Source organism: Eurypyga helias, unplaced genomic scaffold, assembly GCF_000690775.1.
Source record: "Eurypyga helias isolate BGI_N326 unplaced genomic scaffold, ASM69077v1 scaffold50312, whole genome shotgun sequence".
NCBI lineage: Eukaryota > Metazoa > Chordata > Aves > Eurypygiformes > Eurypygidae > Eurypyga > Eurypyga helias.
In genome coordinates this window covers 3,413-25,471 of record NW_010237569.1, presented here as the reverse complement: position 1 = coordinate 25,471, position 22,059 = coordinate 3,413, and the positions used below count along the sequence as shown (strand labels likewise).

The 22,059-nt window shown below is 44.4% G+C and overlaps 1 protein-coding gene across 1 annotated transcript in view; it reads right to left on the bottom strand.

Moving 5' to 3' along the window:
• Positions 1-160: 160 nt before the first annotated feature.
• LOC104506506 (N-lysine methyltransferase SMYD2-like) overlaps positions 161-22,059 on the bottom strand; it is a gene marked incomplete at both ends in the record, with an annotated part of 24,871 nt that continues 2,972 nt past the window's right edge. Inside the window, 7 exons of the mRNA XM_010147480.1 lie at positions 161-374; positions 2,366-2,476; positions 4,762-4,864; positions 6,627-6,694; positions 10,238-10,362; positions 12,883-12,943; positions 14,576-14,686. Of these exons, the coding sequence (XP_010145782.1) occupies positions 161-374; positions 2,366-2,476; positions 4,762-4,864; positions 6,627-6,694; positions 10,238-10,362; positions 12,883-12,943; positions 14,576-14,686 (793 nt within the window). The remainder of the gene's footprint in view (positions 375-2,365; positions 2,477-4,761; positions 4,865-6,626; positions 6,695-10,237; positions 10,363-12,882; positions 12,944-14,575; positions 14,687-22,059) is intronic.

Genomic DNA, 22,059 nt, shown 5'->3' with positions numbered 1-22,059 from the left:
GCAGCGCGGAGGCGGGCGCGTGCTGCGCGCGCAGAAGCAGAGAGCCACGCGGGGAGAGGGCGCGTGAGGTCTGACGGCCCCACGCCACCTGCAGCGCTAAACCGCCCCTTGTCCCCAGCTCTTCGGGCAGAGAGAGGACGGAGAGGAGTTGAACTTCTACCGGTCGCAGCCCTTCTCCTGTGGGCACTGCCGACACAGTCCAGCAGGTAAGGTTCTCCAGGCCCAGGTGGAGTCAGGCTGAGACAAAGGATATATTTGTAGTGTTTGGCTCGCCTGAATTCCTCAATCACGTTCCTGGCGTATTTGATCAAGTCCCTTACGGTCTCTGCTGATGGAGGATCATCCAGCTTGCGGATTTCCAGCTTCTCTTTATCCTGGAGGAAACACAACGGCCATTATGCACGCAGGTTCCAAGCCCTAGGAATAAAGGTGCACCTGCCACACGAAATTACTCTAATAACAGGACGCAGATGGGAACTTAAGCTCTTCAAAGAACATAAAAAAAAGGTAGAACGTGCACCTGCAATTTTTCTCTAAAGCCTTGGCTGGGAATCCTAGAATCCTCTGCACCTTCCAGTCCAACTGCCATTCTCTACTTCCATGAAGTGCCTTTCTTTTGAAAGATCCAAGAGCTTTTGGATTTTGTGATGAAAGCAGTCTTACATAGAGAATTTCACTGCTTCCGACAGATTAGGGATTACTACGAGTTTAGTTTTAAGGCTAGAAAAGCCCAAATAGCTTAGGCCTACCACCAAGTGACAGCTCCGTGGAAAACAAGACGATACTGAAGATGGCAGAGGATCCTTCCCATGCACGTGTCCACGCGTTCTGGCATTTCTGCTGGACAGCCCCCTTTACTCTCCTCTTCCTGTCTAACTTACTACTTCGTGAAGAGTCAGCTGCAGTCTGGAGACAATCTGTTGCTGTTTAAGCCTCACACTGTTGCTACATTTCTTTCTCCTTTCTTATTTCACCTCCCAGCCGAGAGGGCTACGGGGGACTCTTGCCAGAGCTGAAGGAGGCGGAGTGACAGGTGACTCCAAGAGTAGCACGTTGTTGGGAATCACAGATGAAATCCTGGCTTCGTTAAACTGAAAATTATGAAGGTAACTGTGGGGAAAAACACAACTACAGTATCAACAGAACGGCCTCAAACAAGAACATTGGGTGCTCTTTGGAAAAAAGGTGCAAAGAGATGAGGAAGGAGATGGTGGTTGGTTAGTTAGTTTGGGAAGCAGCTCTTAAAAGGCCACCTTTGTGAAAACAGGGAAAAACCAGAACTGGAAGTTAAGGATCAGATTGTGCCAGCCTGACTGATCTTGGCTGGAATGACAAGCCACAAAAAGCTCCATTCTCCTAGGACCTCTGGAGAAGGAGGTCCAAATGGTTGCACAGGCACAGCTGTCTCAGTACCTGCTGGGTTTGGGTTCCCTTCCCGTACCTGCGCGTGCTCATCTTCAAAATAACTAACCCTCAGTTTTAAAGCACAGTGCCTGGACTCCTGCCTTTGTCCTTCGAAGGGCACCACGTGACGTCTAACGAACATAGCCCTGGACTGCACATCGCAGGGGGCTGTGACCCAGGACCACCCTGCCCATGAGATGACCGATATGACGCCACTGCAGGGAAGTTCATTTCGCTCAGGGGAGACCTTACAGCACTTTCCAGTACCTGAAGGGGCTACAAGGAAGCTGGGGGGGACTTTTTACAAGGGCCTGTAGTGACAGGACAAGGGGTAACGGGTTTAAATTGAAAGTGGGGAGGTTTAGATTGAATATCGGGAGGAAGTTCTTCCTGGAGAGGGTGGTGAGGCACTGGAACAGGTTGCCCAGAGAAGCTGTGGATGCCCCATCCCTGGAAGTGTTCAAGGCCAGGCTGGATGAGGCTTTGAGCAACCTGGTCTAGTGGAAGGTGTCCCTGCCCATGGCAGGGGGGCTGGAACTAGATGGTCTGTAAGGTCCCTTCCAACCCAAACCCTGCTGCGATTCTGTGGCTCTGTGAAATGCCACCAGCAAGACTCACTCACTAGAAGTTGGTAGAAAACATGCAGTTACAAAAGAAACGAGTTCTGAGCTAAATTCTTTTGGTGGGGTAGCATAGACACAGTATAATTATCTACTTTTAGCAAAGTTTTCATCTTTGCTTTGTAGCTCAACTTTAAATAGGTCTCTACCAGGAAATTTCCTGGTCACGATTCCAGTGGAAAGAATGCGTAGCAGAAATGCCTTCTAGTCAGAAAAACAAAACCACCCCCCCTCTGTAATCCTACTTTCCAAAATGTAATTAAACCAGACAGAATATTCCATCTGAGGCCCGAGGTAGGCGCCTGGGCAGTCAGAAGCGTATTTCACACCAATTTTATTACCTTTTCTTTTGTAACGCACTCCCTGCAATCACAGTTAAAGAAGTACGAGTCCCTTAACCGGTCGTTTCTGTCTTCCGTGGGATACAGCAGGTCAATATAGCTGGTAAAAACCTGCGTGGTAAAAGCACAGCAGTCAGGGAAAAGCGGTGGAATGATGCACGTTTATCACGACTAGTTCTGGGATACGCAGTATGACAACCCCATACCTGTGCAACTTGTGGATCCCTGCACCCACATCACCTGCCCGCTCCCTCGCACTCCAAGCCTCTCGTGAATGCAGTCTGACAAGAGAAGTGTTCCCTCTCCTATTCATTACGGAATTTCCCTCAAATACTACCCTGGCTTAAACCCAGAACAGGGAGATTCAGGTGTGGATAAGGAAACTAGCACAGCATAAATCTCAGGCTCCTGTCAGACTACAAAGAGGTGCCTACTTTTCAGAAGTAAAATAATGATTTCAGCCTAGGATAAATCACAGTGGCCTGGCTTTTGGAGGCTGGAATCTCAAATTCTTCTTTCTGAAAACCTACAAAAACTGGGGCAACAGCAGTTGCTGGTAGCTTTAGAAACTTAAGACAAGACCTTTAGATCTCGGAAGAGAGGCCCAGTGCCCCAGTTCTAGGAGAACGAATATCAGATTTACTTCAGCAGCAATATTTTAAAGCAAAGAAAATCTGCTTTTGAACAGTTTAAAGGCCCTTCACATACGCTATTCTTAAGTTTTCCTCTACTTCAATGGTCTTAAGAAAAAAAACCCTGCAAGTAGCCTTAATGCTCTGGTTTTGAAATGAGATCGTCATACGCATGGTACAATGGATCCTTTTGCAGACCAAGGAACACCTTTCCTTCCCCTTCCTCATTTGCAGTTCCTTGAAACGTTTGGCTTAGTCTTTACGCTTAAGGTTTCTTACTTCTCTAAAGTCAAAGTGCACGTAGCTGCACACAGTACACGCTGCTGTTCTTACTCTGTGTGATCTCACGCCTCCCCTCACACGCCTCTTCCCCCTTCCCAGGCCAGGCAAAATGCAGAACCGCATGCACAGCGAGACCTCGGCGAGCGGAGCGCTGCAATGGCTCCCGGGAGCCAGCAGATGGAGACACAGGCCACCATAAGGCTGCACAGAGCCCAGGCACAACCACCGGCCCACACACAAAAAACCCTTCAGCGTCAGGAAAGGGAACGTGCGACAGCCATGAGGTCCTGGAGAACTGATGGAGCTCCTAAGACGCAGCTTAATCAAAAGATGATGCCCAGCAAGGGGTAAATACTCCACATCTCGACCTCTCACAGTGAGCCCTCCCCAGAAACGCTGCACAAGTCCAGGACTCCACAGCAAAATTCCGAAAGCAGGGTCAGTCCTTGTCCATTACCTTAACACATCTGCAGTGGCTGCCAACATCACAGGCAACTCTTCATTAGTAAACGGCAGAAAAAGAAGGTGCTCACCTGGGTCATTCACCCTTGGCTCCAGCAACTGAACTGTCTCTGTTCGCAAGGGTGAACAGCTATAATCCACAAAAATAACCTCCCTTTCTGTCTTCAGGACTGGAATCACATACTTCAGAAAGTGGTAGGAGTTGTCAAAATCAAATCTGAACCTATTTTGATGAGCATTAACCTTGGCTGCTAAGTTAACACTAACAAACCAGCCATATGCAAACTCCATACCCAGAGAGAATGTTCTGTATCTTCATCCCCTGCAGATATTTGAACATCCTCCACAACTCTGTTTAACACCTTTTTTCTTATTTTTTTAAAAGCAAAAAGCAGCTCTGCTGCTGAAGACTCCCTGCCAAGTTCATTCTTTGACTGAGAAAGTTCCCAGGTAAACCCCAGAGGCAATTTCACAGAATTTTATCCATCACTGTTCACCTTCACTCCACGTAAAAACACACTCAATCTTCCCTGAGTTCCCAGCAAACGCCGCTGAGGTGACAGGACTGAGTCCCGTGTCCAAACAGAAGTCAGAGGACTTATCTGCCCCGTTTTACCTTGTTTATTCTGGCTTCGGTTTCAGTACATTACTATTACACTGGGAGCTATTACAGCAGTAAGAATTTGCTTTGATCTTGGAATTTCAAAGCAGCAGCCAAACATCAGCAAAGTCAGCCTCATTTTACAGACGGGTGAACGGGGAGAGAGGGTGGCAGATAGTCAGTCACTGCTGCAGGTGCCCTTCCCTTGTTCTAGCACAAAATAAGACACTGCCTCCGAGAACCCCTCCCGCCCTTCAGAGCTACCCCACCTTTTCCAAAGCGACATCTTACACCTCTCCAAGAAACCAGAGTTCCTTCCTCCCTATTATTAAGTTGTTATCTAATGGAAATGAATCCTGAAAAGCAGGATGGATCCTACTTTTCGGATGCGTGCAGGTACATTCAAACAGTGCATTTACCTCTTCTCCAGGCTCGATCTCCTTAACAGCTCTGACTTCAGCCAAGGTCCCCTTGTAAGTTACGATCACATTTGGGCAACAGCTATGGTTCATCAACGCAACACTGGAAAAGCAGGAAAGTAAACCTTTTCCACCACTGCAAGCAACAGGCAAAAAGTTCAGCACCATGTCACAGAACAAACAAGTCTGAAAGTCTAAGCCAGTCTCTCTGAGCTGCTTTTACTCTCAGTCTTAACGTGAAAAAAGGGAAAATCTGTTGTACTGTTATTGATTCTAATGATATATAGAGATTGGCTTGCTAATGAATCATTACAACTTTTAAATTTTATTATTGCAGGACTAGGCAAGTTGTTATCTTCCCATTCTTGCAGTGCTACAGGACAGCTGACGGGGGTGTTCACAATGCTTAACGATCGACTTCCCGTTTAGGCACCTACGATAGACTATTTTCCTCAGAGAAGAAAGAAAGAAAGAGAAACACAATTAACCTAAAGGAAACACACAAATACAGGAAAATGAAAGTAAATTGTGATGCAGCAAATTAAGAATAGCATTAAAATTTTAGCTGGCTTCTGTGCAAATGTAAACAGCTTCCATGGTTGAAGTCGGAGGGAAGAGATACAGGCACACAACTTACACAAAAACTTGGACTGCTAGAGAAAAGTACTCCCCCCGCCTGACTACCAAGCTTGGAGAAGTGAAATTTGCTGCTTACTAAGAATTAAAATTATACATTTTATCTCTTCTCTTCCACTCTAGCAACATAGTAATTGTCTCTTCAGTCTTTTTAGCTCGCAGGCATAACTGTTAGGTAGGAAAGATCTGGCTCTTGCATGCTGAGCTTTCACAAACAAAGGATGGTGCGGGACACGTTTCCAGAACATCCTGGTTTAACACTCTCCTCTCCCCACCATGACTCTGATCCTGGGCGTTTCAAGGCCTCAATGTCCGGTCTGTAGATCAGGGGTATGGACTTGAGACAGACCTGCCTGAGGAAGGAGAATCTGTGAAGCAAGGACTACCTACCACTGTCTGAATGCAGCACTTAACAAAATCAGGTCCTGCTTTAACTGGGCATCCGGGAGTTTCAGATTCCTTTGCCGCAGATAAGCTACTAGCAGTCTGCGGGAGGAAGTCAGCGTAAGCTGGCAGGTGTAACACTTTCAGTACGGGGTTTGCAAAGAACAGGGGCAGAAAATACCCTCCTTTGCTACACCGTGAAGTGGGAAGGACAGACTTAAAGGGAGGCAACGTTCCCCAGCCGTCAAGAGAGCTGTGCTCTCCCGCCCGCAGCGCGCCGCTGACACCACCTGCGGCCTAGCTGTAAAGCTGAGCCGCTAGGACACCCTTCTTCCCCTGTCACAGCGACATCGAGCATCGCAGTTTTTAAAACACCTGAGGAGGCTGAAAAGAAGTTCCGAAAGGGATTTGCTGTTTGCCAAGGAACAGAGGTAGAGGAGATGGTGTTCAGAGGACACCAGGTGAAGGATCATACCCAGCCAAAAGAGAAGAAAGTTGTGAATACAGCAAGTCACCTGCAATCCCTTTCGTTTCGCTTTGATCGTGACAAGATGTCCCTGTCCAGAACCTGCTATAGCCAAGGAAGTGTCTCCTACCAACCTGCATATAGTTGACAACCTAGGCTTCAAAACAAATTACCAAATTTTACCAAAATTACCAGATTTTTACAAAAAACTGCTGCAAATCATTGGTCACATTTTATTAGCTAATTAGAGTTATTTAAAACAAGACAAATCAAGTGTTTAATTAAATTTCTGTCAACAGAGATCTACTTCCATACATGTGCAAGAACCTTTTGGGTTTAAATAAGTTAATTTTGTTTTTAAATGTTCAAATCAACCTACTCAGGAAATATGGCCGATCCCAAGTGAGAGAGTTCTTCATCTTCAATTGTGAAGCCATTACAGTTAACCTAAAGAAAAAGAGGAAGAGACTAGGTCAGCTTCTGCTCAGCTACGTGCTCCACACTTGCATGTCACATTCTCATCCTTCAAAGTCAACTGCAGCAATTTGCTTACGGTTTTCCTTCCACCCACCAGTACTCAGAGGGAGCGACATGACACCTCAGAAAGTGAAGCGAGGACAAAGTCCCCATCCAAAGGAAAGCACAGGACACTAAGGAACTGACAGTCCAACACTTGCACGTGCTCGGGACGCAACATCTAGTGGATGGCTCCTTGGAAGGCCAGCCAAGAGAAATGGGGCCTGAAAAGACCCTACGAAGTGTCAGACACAGCAAGACCATTGCAACACAAAACAAAGCCTGATGGTGACAGGGCAAAAAGACTGCATTTTGCCGTGACGAGCAAAGGGCAGAACTACACATACAAGGAGCTACGTGAGGATGAAAAGCAGCAAACTCAGCTGGGCTGGGGGAGGCACAGAGCTTTGACGGAGCCTAGGTTACGGAGCCCGGCCAGGATGACATCTGTCACCAAGGGCTGCGCGGATCAGCTGCAGCTCAAGCACATATAAACAACAACAAAGGCAGCGAGAAAGACTTGAACCTAAAGACATAGAATAGGAGTGGACAGAAAAAGGACAGAGTATGAGAGGCAGTGTATTCCTAATTTAAACAGATGCAGGATCAAAAGAGCTTGTTCATAAATCTTTCTTATAGATTCAAGCAGGTTTTAAAACCTTCTCCTTCTCTTTTTCCTACTAAACTCAAGGGAAGCTTACAGGATTTTCAGCTTTGTTTCACATGGTTTGTGTGACTCTGAGTGACCAAAATACAACTCAGTCAAGTACTTCATTCCACTTTCACTGTGAGTCACATACGTGCCGACATGAAGAGAACCCTCTCCACATGCACCAGCATCTCCCTACAGTCGTCAAAACCTTCACCAGAAGCGCCGCTGGAGCACTAAACCAACTACTATCGCGTGGCCAAGTCCAGATGAAGCCACAATGGGCACAGGAACAGTCGATGAAGTACTGTGTATTTGTCCTGGGAGGGTAAGAGTTGACGACAAACTCTATGAACAATATGACCCACCAGCTCGGACTGGATCTTAGAGATGCCTAAATTCTTCTCAAAGCCACTCCTCGGGTCTGAACTGTTCAGGATGAGTTTACAATTAAGCAAAGTGTCTTGTTTCTCTGATTCACTCACCAGTATCTTCACTATCTTTGCTTGATCTTTATCCTGCTATTTTTAGCCAGGCAGCATCCAAAGGCTCCCTGGCTCTCAAGATGAGCATGTACTGCACTAGCCAATGTATGAGCTTACCTGAACCCAAACCAAAATGTAATTGCTGAATACAAAAACAATAGAAGGGAAAGATTGTATCAACAGCAAGTAAGAACATAAGGCTATAAAGGCTGACGTGAAGAACAGCTTGATGGTTCTGAATCACAGGGAAATATTTAAAAATACGTAGCGAGTGATCATCAACTCCCCTCCACTAAGCCAGAGACAACCCACTTCTTGAAGGCATCGTACCAGAAATGACACAAGAGGAAGAATTCGAAGGGGTGACATACCACGAGTTTCACCAGATGAATGCATGACTAAAAAGGCAACGTGGAGGGAGTAAAGAGGTAACAGCAAAACCACCAGAGCTCGAGGTTGTTGCCAGTGGTGGGTAAGAGAACGTGCAAAGGGAGACACAGAGTTACGGAAGGTCTTCAAGGAAAGGATGAGATGCTGGAACTTGAGACAAGAGAGAAACTGAAGAATATGACAAGGTGAGTCTGAGGAGGAAGAGTGCCAGTCTCGAGAGCTATGTTCCACAGGGACAAGAGGGAGCAGAATGGTACCAACAGCTGAGGGAGAGAGCAAGGATGGTTTGGACAGAAATCCTTGCTCCACTCAAAAAGACCAGTTACACCTGAGCTGTGTTGAGTAAGGAACAACATCAGACAAAGCCCACAAAAAGCAGCAAGCAAGAAGCCAGAGGTATCCAAGCCCCAAACGACTGCCCTAAGCCCCGGGGAGAAAGAATGCTGAATGGAAAAGGAAAGCAGACCACATGAGGCCAGAGAAAGTGTTGAAGCAAAACAAAGAAGCAGCAGCACGTCCATTCTATGGGTTTTACATCACGTTAACTATTAGGAAATACATCTGTGCATATCAAGTACAGAGATGTCTCCCTTCTTCTAGAAAGACCTATGCTGGGGCTAAAACCTCAAAAGGCTACGTCCTGTAAAACAATTCTGAGGAGCATCTGGATGACCTTTAGAGATTTTAGGTCAAAATATTGCAGTGTCCACTGCAGCAGATAGTTGCCTGATGATCAGAACGAGCTTAAAGTGACACCTAAGTGTGACATTAGACATCTACAGAGAAGAACGGATGGAATACCAGATCTAGGAGTTTGCAGAAGTCAGTTCAAGTACCATGATCTGGTGGAGCTGGTCCAGGACAGGAAGCAAAAGTCCTTATAGCCAAAATAATATAATCTTCAGGGGTTCTGGCTATATTCTAACAAAAATATTCAGAAACACCGTAAGAAACTGGATATACTGATGTCTTTAAAGTATCCCTATGACAAATACAAATTGTAAAGTCTTCAAAACACACACAAAAAAACATTGAAAGGAAATGTATAAGTAGACACACCACCATGGACAACGAGCAAATGCTAAGCACGCTCAAGAATCATTCTACAGAATGTCAGCACCTCTGTGTTATGGAAAGAGTAACTGTGCCTCCTTGTGGGCAGATGCCCAGCTCTACCAACCAGGGTATTGCCATCTCAGGTCTCATCACAGCAGCCAACATCTGCCCCATCTCAAAATAATTAAACTTTTTACTCAGATGTTTAAAACTAGCTTATTTTGAAGTACAGGAGGAGAAAGAAAATGGATCTTTCAGTATTCCAGCAGTGTGTTATTCCATCCACATTTAGATGCATATTAAAAGCAGCTGAGAAAAAAGGGGTGACACATTTCTGAAGTTACCGAATAAGACATCCTGCCTTTCCTTCATCTCTCCAGATGACCAAACTAGCTGGCTCCATTTAAAAGCCACACACCAGATAAAAGTTTCAGACTGCTCTTTCTACTTCTCTGAAGTTTACTCCCTGTGAAGGTCAAACACAACGGTGACCTGAACAGCAAGGATTGCCACAAGTTTGAAGCCTGGATGAAGGATTTTGCTACTGCAGGGTCTCAGGCCAGCAGCCTTCTGTCAGCCCAACAACAGCTCTGCTATGCTAGGCCCACAAGAAGCCTAACTTTGACAGGGTTTAATACAGGCCGTTTTCCCTCTTCTTCAGTGTTCAAAAGCACCTCACAGAACATGTGCAGACAAGAGTATCTCCTCTCCCTACTGAAATGGGGCATGTCCAGCCACTTCTGCTCAAGGAAGTGCATCTTCTCCACCAAGCACACTCAGGTCTCCTTAAGAGAAGAAACGAGCTACCATTGCCCTTAACATTTTTCCCCTTTCACAAAGGCTAAACTCCTACAGCACCATCCACCTAAGCAGGCTGTGTTCTAGCCAACTTACTTGTGCAAAGAGAACTACAAGGGCAGCATTGTCAGGGTACTCCAAGTGCTTTGAGTAAAAGTGATGAAGAGCAGCAATGTCGTTCTGAATCAGCTCCCTCTTTTCATTGTCTAGTTTGTCAAGGTCTGTGAACAAAGAATATATTCCATTTCAGTAACAGGAACACTCCCCCGTGAACTGCAGCCCGGGGGTAGTTAGAACAGGCCCGGACTTAAACAGAAACCCCTCAAGGAACAGGTGCTTGGAAGTACCGCAGGAAGTGTCTGTTCTGCCATAAACGTAATGCTGCTGCTGCCAAAGCCACATGTGCGCTACAAGAACATGCAGAATTAAAAAGCATTTTCTAACATCTTTACGTTAGCAGGTAATTGGACAGAAATTTCCCTGTCTTCGGAGAAGGGTTACAGTGTTTAAAATGCATTTGTTAACCTCAGCCAACAGAGCGGCCAGGCCAGGCCCTCCAGAAGCCTACCAACTGTGGGTAGCTATCCTCTGCTGCCTAACACAACCTTGTGAGCTACCCAGTGCCATCTGCACCGGTATGAAGTCACACGCAACATCACACTTCTTAAAACATGCTTTACATAGTGGACCTTCCTCGTACGGACCTAATCCTTACCAGTACAAACCAGCCCAGGCTCATGCTAAGGAAGGCCTTTCAGCCCTGCTTTTAAAGGATAAATGGTCTTTCCCAGCAGAGAGGCCCTAACTGTGGCATGCGTGATGGGGACCTAACAAAGGTTGCCAGTAACGCTGGGGCTAGTCACAAGGGGTTCCCTGTGCAGCAAGAGGGAGGGTGCCCAGCAGTGCAATCCCCCTGACCTACTGCAGGCATCTGCTTCAGGAGGGAACAAACAGTGTCTGAGTGTGCCGTGTCTCCACGGGCTGGGGGGTGACCACCAGTGGGGGTGTGTTTGACCTGCAGATATCTAACAGGAGACGGCAGGCACATGAGTGGAAACATCCTGGCACACCTGCCAAGCATATTCCCGTATGGGCTTGTTCAGAGATTTACCCTCAGGCCCGTGACAGGTTCTAGCCAAAGCTGTGGCCACTGAACCTCTTCCTGCCTGGTCCATGCAGAGCAAGCTAGATATCGACCATAACTCCTGGTCCCTTCTCTCTCTTCAAGAGCAGAGTGTTGGAAAGTTTCTTCCTAATCCTCTTTCTCACCCTGACAGCGTCACCAGCTCACCCCTGTTTTAAGAGAGCCAGCAACTCCTCAGTTTCCCCCTCTCCAACTCAAAATAGTAATAAACATGCAGGAAAAGAAAAGGCTGCACAACAGTGGGGAAGGGGGAAATGATGTGTAAGAGCAGATGTGAATGACAGAAGAGTCACAAAAAATACTGAGGAAAATTAAATGGGACGATTTGATCAGAATTAGGACAGATCAGAAATAAGAAATTTAAAGCTTCTAACTGAGAGCCAGGTGCCCTTTCCACTCCTGCGCAGGGTGTTGCAAAGTGCAAGGCGACTGCTGAACATGGCAAAGGTGTGCTAAGAGACGAGGAGAGTCAACAAGGCAGAAGGAACAGAGGTTCTTACTAACAAAGCTAGAAGCAAAACAAGGGCTCCTAGAGGACAAGGGGACATTGCAACAGAAAAAAAGATTTCAGCCTTTTAGCTCCTGAATTAATCAATTATTGAAGACAGGCTGCAATGCAGAAGAATATACAGAAACTACTTCAGCCATCTCCTCATTACCCATCCTCCTCAACCTCAATCCTACTAACCTACCTGTAAAAATTACCCTTGCCTTAGGCAAAGTCATATGTTGGCATTTTCCCCCCTTATTTTCCCAGTTGTCCCAACAGCTGTGACAGGAACTTTTGTTCAGGAAGCAAACAAGACTGCAATTTTGCTGTGCACGGTTATTCTGCTACCTCAAGTCCTAGCAATGACTGCATTTATTCGACATTTTATAAAGGGTTTTGGAAGCCATCAGAGCGAGAAACGTGAACACACAAACCTACTCCCTCCTGGGTATTACCTCCAGCACCAAGAAAGAGAATGACAGATCACTGAAAACTATGCCAGGACGGTTCCTAGTCCCCCAGTTGCTCAATTTCTAACTCTGCCTCACCGGACGTGAAGAGTAGCCTTCCAGTTAAAAGCAAGCCATTGCCTCATCTCCTTCCTTGGATTATTTTGGAGCATTTAGGACATGGAATTTCAACACAATCATATATAACATGTCAGATTTGACTGGCAATGACAGATACTGAAGCACAGTCCAGAGGGTTCTGCAATTAGCCCCTTAGTCACTGTCACCATCAAGCAACTGTGCTGTCTCTGATTTTATGCCTCCTGGTAACAAATACCAGCTATTTTAATTTTACAACATTACAATTCTCAAAAGACACTAGAGTACCAGAAAAGCCATGAGATGGATGTATACTACATAATTAATTCTGTCTAGGTTTTCACCCTTGTTTCACAGCCCCCACAAACGACCAAGAAAAAGAAAGAAGGAAGAGCACTGGACTTTCAAAAAACGAGGAACCACAGTTCTCTTTCTTTACTCCCTTCCTCCATCAGGAGTAGGATACTTCGAAAGGTTCTGATGGAGGGGGGGGCAGGGGGAAGCAAATCACAAATGTAGATAACTGCCTCTGTTTACCTGCAAGCCTTTTTCTACTTACGTGACTCAAACTCTCTTACAGCAAGCAGCTTCTCCGACTGTGTTCTTTCAGGGTGAGTTTTCTAGTAATAAGGGGGAAAAAAAAAAAAAAGAAAAAACAAGAAGATGAAAATACTTTAGTGTTTTAAGTTGGCAGTTTTGTCTACTCAGGCGTAAGCTGGGAACTCCAACCTGTGAAACAAACCCAAATCCACCGTATGGAATTTACAGAAGCTGATGAGCAGCAATGAGTTAAATTGACTGCTCTTATTAGAGCCATAGAAATATTCTCTCCGCACCAAATTAGGCGGCTAAAGATTAACTCCTATCAAATTTATATACATAAACTGAACAGTATTTAAAATATGTCATTTGCTTTGTTCTAGACACCCAGAAAGCTGCTAACAATAGCAAGCAAGCAGGAGACAGGCTTTGCTTTGAGGAAAGTGAATAAACTGACTGTTGACAGAGTTCAAAAGCAATGCTCCATTGTTGGCCTAAGGCCACTTCTTTGTAATCTTGGCCATTAAATATGGCTTTGCAGGTGGCCCAGCAGCTGAGGTTCAGGGACTATGGTTTGCATATTTAGCTTTTATATGACATGTAGGGTTCTCCCCCCTCCCCGTAAGTGATAAAAGCACAGATTTATTCCAATGACTTTTTGTCATTAAACATTCGATTTTGTTTGTGGATCACCACTAAACCACGCTTTAATTAAGTAACACACACATACATTCACACACACGCATCTACACACACAGCAAGTATGCAGCCACCTTCCCAGCAGGCCACCAAAATCCTCACTACATACAGCATCCAGGTTGCCCTTGTCACATAGGCAGACCTCAATCACACAAATATGCTTCAAAGAGGATTTGTTTTTGCAGAGAGAGTTTAGAGCTCTACAAAGATAGGCAGCATAATAACCTTGAAACTCATGAATCCCGTCCTCTCCCTGTAAGCACTTGTGTTATCCTCAGTATCCATACGGATAGGGAATACTGAAATGGAGGTTGACATTGCAATCTTATTTCCTTACTAATAATATTCTTTTCCACCAAAGACCAAGGGCCTGAGATTCCTCTCTCAATCTCTGTTTTTCACCAGTTAACTCCAGTAATTGTAAACATTTACACCTGAATACCTCAGGGGTGTTCTTGACTTGCAAATGCACTGGGAGTCATATACTACACAACGCTAGGCAGATAGAGCTGAAAAACAGTACGAGGGGCAACTGCTTCATGAAGACATCAGCACCTGCAGATGGGTAACACTCGGAGCATTCCTCACAATTTAACCATCCTTCTTTTTTCTCTTCACCACCTTCACCTCGGTGCTAGCCCACACACGTAGCCAAGAGCTCCAATCTACCAGAACGCAGGCTGAAACACCGTGCACTTAGTGAAACTACCACTAAACTTTTACAGACCCTGTTCAACAGTACCTTAGCCGGAAGTCGCAGTTACGTAGCTTAAGTCGTCACTAGCCTTTTGCCACTTTCCCCCAAAAGTCTCCAGCTGGACTCCAGTGGCCCTGGTGCTGCTGCAGTGGTCTGACGGTCAGCCCGTTCAGCTGCTCATGCTCTTCTATTACACCCATCCGTACGCAGGAAGCTAGCACGTATGTGCTTTGCAGGGACAGTTACTGTCGGTCAATTTTCATTTTCCTGGCACCCACAGTAGAAACATATCTCCCAAGTCTAGCCTCCTGCTCACCTGCTTGGCAAGGATCCTCGCCGTTAGCCTCACGGTCTCCGAGGGATTCCAGTTCTGCCCAAAAGCGCACATGGCAGAACATTCTAGCTTGTGCATTGGCCAGTCTTCCTTCTGAAAATGTAGAAAAATATCAAAAAAAAAAAAGCCATGAAGATGAAGTGATGAAAGAGAGGATGCAGAAAGTCCTGCCAGATCCTAGAGGTCAAGTGAAATGTGTTTCCTTTAAAAAAATAAGATGACGCTCACTAAATCCAAACAAAAGCTTGAGTCACATTTAAGGGCTACAGCTATCCTGCTTTTTTCAAACAAATTCACAAGGGATGAGTTAAGGTCAGAACATCTTCATTTAGTCAATGGAAAAAAAGAATTAAATGACAAAGAAGCAAACAGACAACATGATTTATAAATCACCAGTTCTTATTGTTGAGATCAAGCATGTGAGGACAGAGTACGTCTGAGCTTGATGGCTTTTATTGGGTCTATTTCCATTTAATACCTTGGCCCCTCATCATGAGATGACCCTGGTGTAATCAGGAGTAATGTGTCTGAAGTCAACGGATTCACAATCACTGTAAGAATCCGAATATGTAAAGTCAAAACCAGACCTACTGAACAGAATTATCAGATTTTTTCCTCAAATGTTGTAAAACAAGAGTACAGCTAGGCAGTGAAAACACACTCATAAAGACAAACACATTTTCGTGAAGGATGTACAGCGTATTCCTAGCTCAACACACAGCAACACTTGGAGCGATGGCACAAGCCATTGGCTTTTGGCACTACCGATTTCCTCCAAAGCAACAGAGTCTTTCAAAGGGGAGCACAGAATCAGATTCACACTCTGCACCAGCACATAGAGCCTGGCACGGGCTGTCCTCGCACTGCATGACATTTAATTTCATTTATTTATTCAAATATGGAAACAATCTTATTTCTATATTCGAGCAATGCACAGTTATTTATTCCTATATCTCATCCCAGATGCACTTTTATAGCACCGCCTTAGAACAGACCTATGGTGTTCTGCCTGTATGGGGAGCATCAAGTCTTGTTTTCAGACCAGATTTAAACTGGTGGAAAACAGTAAAAGAAATCACAACAAATCCCAACAAATCCCCAAAACTTATAATTGATTGAAAGTAAAAACTTGAAAAACCTTTTGCAGCCTCCAGAACTTTCTTAATCCTCCTTACTGTGACTCACCCAGAATCACAGACCCTGTGTTAGCCCATTCAAAATTAAAAATTTAAATAATTAAAAAAGTAAATCAATATAGCCCATCGGAGTAGGAACAGCAGAAACACAGAGTTTCCCTCAGCTGCCTAACCACTGATGGCAAGAGCCATTTGAGACACACTAGGCTATCTACAACATCTACGTAGGACCCATATGATACAGGTCTACTGGGAGATGCATTCCTTGTGGGAACTACAGACGGAGGCTGCATCGGACAACCCAAGGCACCGCAAACAACCAGCTGAATTAGGACCCCCAGTGCCTCCTGCCTTTTCCAGTCCACTTATTTACAGGTTTTGCTGATCAAAGCAAAAGCTGAGTTCACTAATTTTGGAGGTTGTACAGCAAAAATTCTTCTACTGAATATGGTCATTTTAACTGCCCTGGGCACGGACAGCTTTAGGAGTTTATTTTATTAGGAAAAGAAAGGTGAACACTCGCCCCAACCTCCTGTAGGATTTGAAGCAATGCAACCCTGCAAGGGTATTCAACCCCTCACAATGTCAATTTCATTGTCCTTGATACCTCAGTATGGCACTTCCATAAAAACCTACGTACAGGCTGCCTGAAATAAGCTCTAGTGTAAATGTTCTAAGAGGATGCGGCCATACAGACTAGGAGAACCAAAATAGTATATTACAGTGTAATCATGTCATGTGAAATTACACTCTCAACTCTCCTACAGCTGTCACACTACAAAATGCATCCCCCGAAAGGCCCGTTTCCTACGTATACCCCAAGACCTTTTTCTGGAAAACTCCCGATAGCCTTTGCTTAGGAATCCACAGGCTAAAGGCTAAGAATAGAGACAGAGGGAGACCTCATCCCTCACCCCTTTTTGCACACCCACAACACCCACCAACTTCAGCGTGGCTGCTGGGCGTGCAAGAAGCGAAGGCGCAGAACCTGAAGTTTTGTAGGACCCGCATCTGTACACGCCGACCGGTTAAACAAGCAGGAGAGATCACCCGATGAAACAAAAAATCAGAATGCAAAATCACCTGCCCGTCTCAAAGCAGTGTTTTTAAAAACTCCTTTGTTCCCTTTAGTCTTTACACGTTGTTAATTAAAATCTTTCCCCAGGCAGAATCATACTGAGTTATATGAACTAGTCGGGAGGCTAAAGGGACAAGATACGGCTGAATTGCGCAAAATGAGATAAAAGCCTGAAATACCAGAAGAAGAGAGAGTACTGATGACTGAGTAATACGCGGGATGGAAACACTGTGACAGCAGCTTTCCCTGCCATCACAGCAGGACTGTATTTTGCATTCTTTTCCATGTTTTTTCTCTAAGTAGCTTGAATTATAACAGGTTGCATTGTTCTAGTTGAATCCCTAATGCTACATTAATGATACTTTCTTCCTTTTTTCATTACATCCGTAGTTTTTTTCCCTTCATTTAGGAGTGAGTGACAACATTTTTGGAAGGGAAGTTCTTTAAAGCTTAGGCTTTTCACATCAAAGCATGGAAACAATCTTCTCCATCACGTTCTTCAAAATCATTCCACTGTCCAGCACTATCGGATTAATTCCCAGAACACTGTCATATAACTTCAGCATAAAAAGAAAAATAAACAACAAAATGTAAAACAAACAAACGACTCAAGGCCAAACAAATGGCCTTGCACCTCCTTCTTCACATGGACTGTTTCGATAGGATGTAAAATTCCTCTTGCATTTCTCTTGATCGAAAACCCCCACACACAAATACCCAACAGAATTGCTGGGCAAGCCAGGGCAGGGGTTAAGCCCACTTCTTCAAAAGCTTAAGGACCAACTATGCTCAAATGGCATCCAACTCTTCAATCGAATTTCAGTGAGGCAACTTCTGGTGCTGACCCTATCCGCTGAAGTTCCCTGATACAGTCCTTTGCCAAGCAGTGAAAGGGAAGAGTTTCACACGTCTTCAGTCGCCCTTCCCTACTACCATCCTTTACCGAATGCTGGGCCATACAGGGTATTTGACTTCCGTGGGTTAATGTTCAAAGGATCACGGGAGACATTTATCAAAGAAAGTTACATGAGGAAAGTTTTTGGATAGGGGGACAGACTCTTCCCAAGGCAATCTTCAGCAGGGTCTTGCAGTGTCAGATTCCTCTCGTGCAGAATCATTACAGCAAGAATTTAATATTGTTTCCACAGGTCTCCAAAGAGGAATGGGCAATTTCTACAAGGTCCCTTTGAAAATACACCTGCTTGATGCTAATTTCAGGTGTACAGCTACATTTTGAAGCTTACTAGCTGGTTAAAAATACAGGTTTCCCTTACTCCAGAAATACCAAGTACAGCACTCATATTCAGAAAAACCTATAAATATTTTGTTTGAAATGTATTTCAAATATGGGAAGTCATGACAAAAACATCTCTTTATGCACTTTGGCTAGCTGATCTCCACTCTGTCTGAGATAAATAATAGCTATGTGTAATAACAGAAAGAGGAGCTCCAGTAGCTGGTTCAAGTTCACCAGTTCCACAATTGCAACCACGTAACCCTCTTAAAACATTTCTCTTCAGAGTGTTTCAGCAGCTAATTTCTGAGGAGAAAAAATGAGTACAGGTCTCCCGCTGTTTGACTAAAATTATTATAATTTAAGAAGTCAAGACCCGAACAGCTGCAGATGGGGTCTGAAAGCCACTACTATAATAACAGGCCTGTGCTTCGAGGAGGCAATAGTGGAGAGCAGAATGGTATGAATCGGCTGGAAATCACAAACCCTTTTGAAAGGAGAACTGGGTTAGGGACTTGGAAAAGACAGACATAGCAAACCCAGGCTAGATCCTATCAACCCACAAAACATTCAAGGCAGCAAGGACAGGCAGTGAGGACAACTTCCACTCTCACATGCCCCCCATCTGAGACTGGATCTATGCCTACGCGAACATCCAGCTTAATATAGGTCAAACTTAAGATTATCTATCTTAAAAGCAACATAACAGACCAAAACAGGCAAAACCCCACGTTAGCACTAACAGAACTGTGCCAGGGCCAGCATGCATCCATATGTGTCTGTACAGAGAGAGCCCTACAACTAATCAGCCACTACATCACTGCAAGACCTCTCTTCCCCTGGGTTCAGTCCCTCAGGCTGCAGCGTGACACCACCTTTCCCTGCGACCAGGGCAAAGGAGTTATACCGCAAAGCAGGGCTTGATCAACACATGAGGCACCCAGCCACGCAGCAGATGTACCTATACCTCGTTGCAAAACCAGAAATGCCAGAAAGGCTGCTGTGAAGCTTCATTCATTAAATGCTTGGCGAGTATTTTAAGAACCTCAAACCAAGGATACTGTACAGACTAACAGAGTGGGAAATACATGCAGTACCACTAGCTTTACTTTTAATAACCATGTTATTCTGAAAGAGAAAATAAAACCCAACCCTCATTCAACAGAAACATGCTAGAAAGAGGAATGTGTTTGCAGTTATAAAATCCGTAATTCTGAAAAAGACATCAACAAAAACTGTATCCTGCTGCACACTTTGGCACCCTTCTTGTCTCCTTATCCATCTCTCACCCCCATTAGAAAGAATTCCTACGAATTGTGGCATAGCAGATCTTTAAGTAAGAAAAGACTAAGCTCAAAAAATTTGGTTTTCTGTCCCACACAGTATAATTCATGTGATAAAGTTATTAATCTGAATTATATTGAGTGGCAAGGTACTAACCAACATATGAAATCACATCATGTCCTTGTTGGGTATATGTAATTTTTAGCTGAACTGAGCAAAGAAAACATGAATTTACAGAGAAAATTAAATTTAAAAAATAAAAATTAAATTAACAATGCCATCACAATTCTTAAGTACAGCCCTGCCCTTTTATCAGTGGTGCATAAAGAAGTCTCACATCCATGGAGGCAAAAGGGGCACATTAACTGCACACCCCAGTATTACAAGTTCAGTATCAAGGCAGAGATGTCCTTTTCGGCTTTGACAAAGAATTGCTGCACTTCTGAAAAGTGCCTTTGAACAAGACAGGGATGAAGATGCAGTGCCGACTGTCTGCGCAGCACGTACGGTCAGTGGAGACTGCTTTCTAGAGAATATGACACTTGAAGGTAACTTTGACAGAATGTCAAAGAATTCAATCTCAGCAACATTCATAAATTTCATCAGACTGACTCAGAAGGGCCCAAGACATTGAAGATAATGTTATATCAAGTAGGGAGTCAAAAGCCATAAGCACATCACCAGTAAGAGTGAAGTGCTGGTCACACTACTGTCTAGACATTGCAACGTCTAAAAAAGTGCCTCAGTATCTCCAGCCTCATACCACACACCAATAGGTAAAAAAATGTTAATTCATTAACTTAGCAGACAGACAGGCTTTTGCTGAGCATCATCTCCTGCAGTCTTAAGGACACCCCGTTTGAGCAGTTCCTTTTTTATTCTTGGAAATACGACAGAAAGCGTATTCTAATGACCAAAAAAATAAAGGAAGCAATACATGTACAAGACTCTACCCAGGGGAGAGAGAGAAAGAAACCTCCTTGTTCTTAAATGTAAAACCATAAACTCTGTCAAGTCAGGACCCTGCGGGAAGGATTGAAGAAAGGTCTTGAGGTAAAAGCAAACGGCAGTGAAAAAGCACGAATAACTTCTACTACTTCCACCATGATATCTACTTGTTATTTTTCCTGGCAGAAATCACTGAGCTTTCCTACTTCAGTAATCTTACCTATCTGCTTCATAAACTGTTGTCAATTTTGTATGGTAAGAGAAGAACCTTACAATCTCAGATAAAAAGTGCTCAACAGCCAATAAATTGCTTTGTTCAACTATTTCCTTCTCTCATCTAGTTAAAAGCTTCCTATGAAATAATGTCACATGGCAACATTTCTTACAAAATAAGCATTTCTCACGAATGCCTCATGGGTTTTCTCTACACTGTCTTTACAACTCATCCAGATTTCACTCAAGAGACTTAAGGATGCCCACAGGGTAAGTGTTCTCTTTCTTCCCAACAACTGCTGGCTGTCGGTCTTTCAATATTCTGTGAACTATTGCAAATTTTGTAAAAAACTTATTTCTTTTAGTTGTTTTGAGTCCTCCTGATGCTTCAAAACCAAAAGGCCATTTGATTGACCTACAATTTACTAAGACACTGTGGGAAAGCAGGAATCTGGGGAGACAACAGAAGGAAAACTCAGGGGAGGCCAGGCTCACTTTGCAGCTTGCACAATGGGAGAATAAGGTGCACCCTTGAAATAAAAGTGGTCACCATCTCCAAAGTGCTTGGGAACTCAACAGCACCAACCACAACATCTCCATCCAGATGATGACAACGGAAAATGCTTTGCATGCAGCCCACGCGCTCAACAGCACGCTACCATGCAGGAGAAGGTTTGGATTATTTATAGCTAACACATAGCTGCATGCCAGACCTTTGGTGACCTAAATCCTTCACGAGCACTGTTCCATACTCTGTGCCCAGCACCACAGATCTTACATAGCTTACATTATTTAGCTAGCAATCCAGCTGAGTTTCTCACATGTAAACTGGATAAATCTTCCCTACCAAGCTGACAGCCCACAAAGGCTAGATACTACTTCTGGAAAAAAAACAAAAAAAAAATCTTGAAAGGTGCTTATTCTAGTTTGAAATAAAAATGGAATTAAAACTGCATGTAAATATTTTTTATGTCCTCATATTGCTCTACTTTAGTGTATGCTTACATCCTATTTTCACGGGTTTTTAAAAAACAAAGTATACAAGAAGAATAAAAGTCGCCAGAATGAGTAAGTTAGGGAGAAAGTATGGTAGGTTTCAAATGGTTATGACTACTGCCAGCTGTGGTCACCCAAAATATTTGCAATAAAAACATCCAACAAAACCCCCTTAAGAAAGCTGTTTAGTGATTTGATTTTTCCATAAGACACAGACTCTCTTAAGAGTTTACCAAGCTAATGTTAAATTACCTAGTTTATGCTTAAAAAGAGAATAGAAACATAATTAATGGGCTGACAGGCAGTTCTAATCCAAGTCTCAGTGGTACCAAGCCCTGGAGCTACTGATACAGCCTGGGTGGAGAGTGGATCGAGAGCAGCCCTGAGGAGAAGGACTTGGGGTACTGGTGGATGAAAAGCTGGACATGAGCCGGCAGTGTGCGCTGGCAGCCCAGAAAGCCAACCGTATCCTGGGCTGTATCTGGAGCAGCATGGCCAGCAGGTCCAGGGAGGGGATTCTGCCCCTCTACTCTGCTCTCGTGAGACCCCACCTGCAGTACTGCATCCAGCTCTGGGG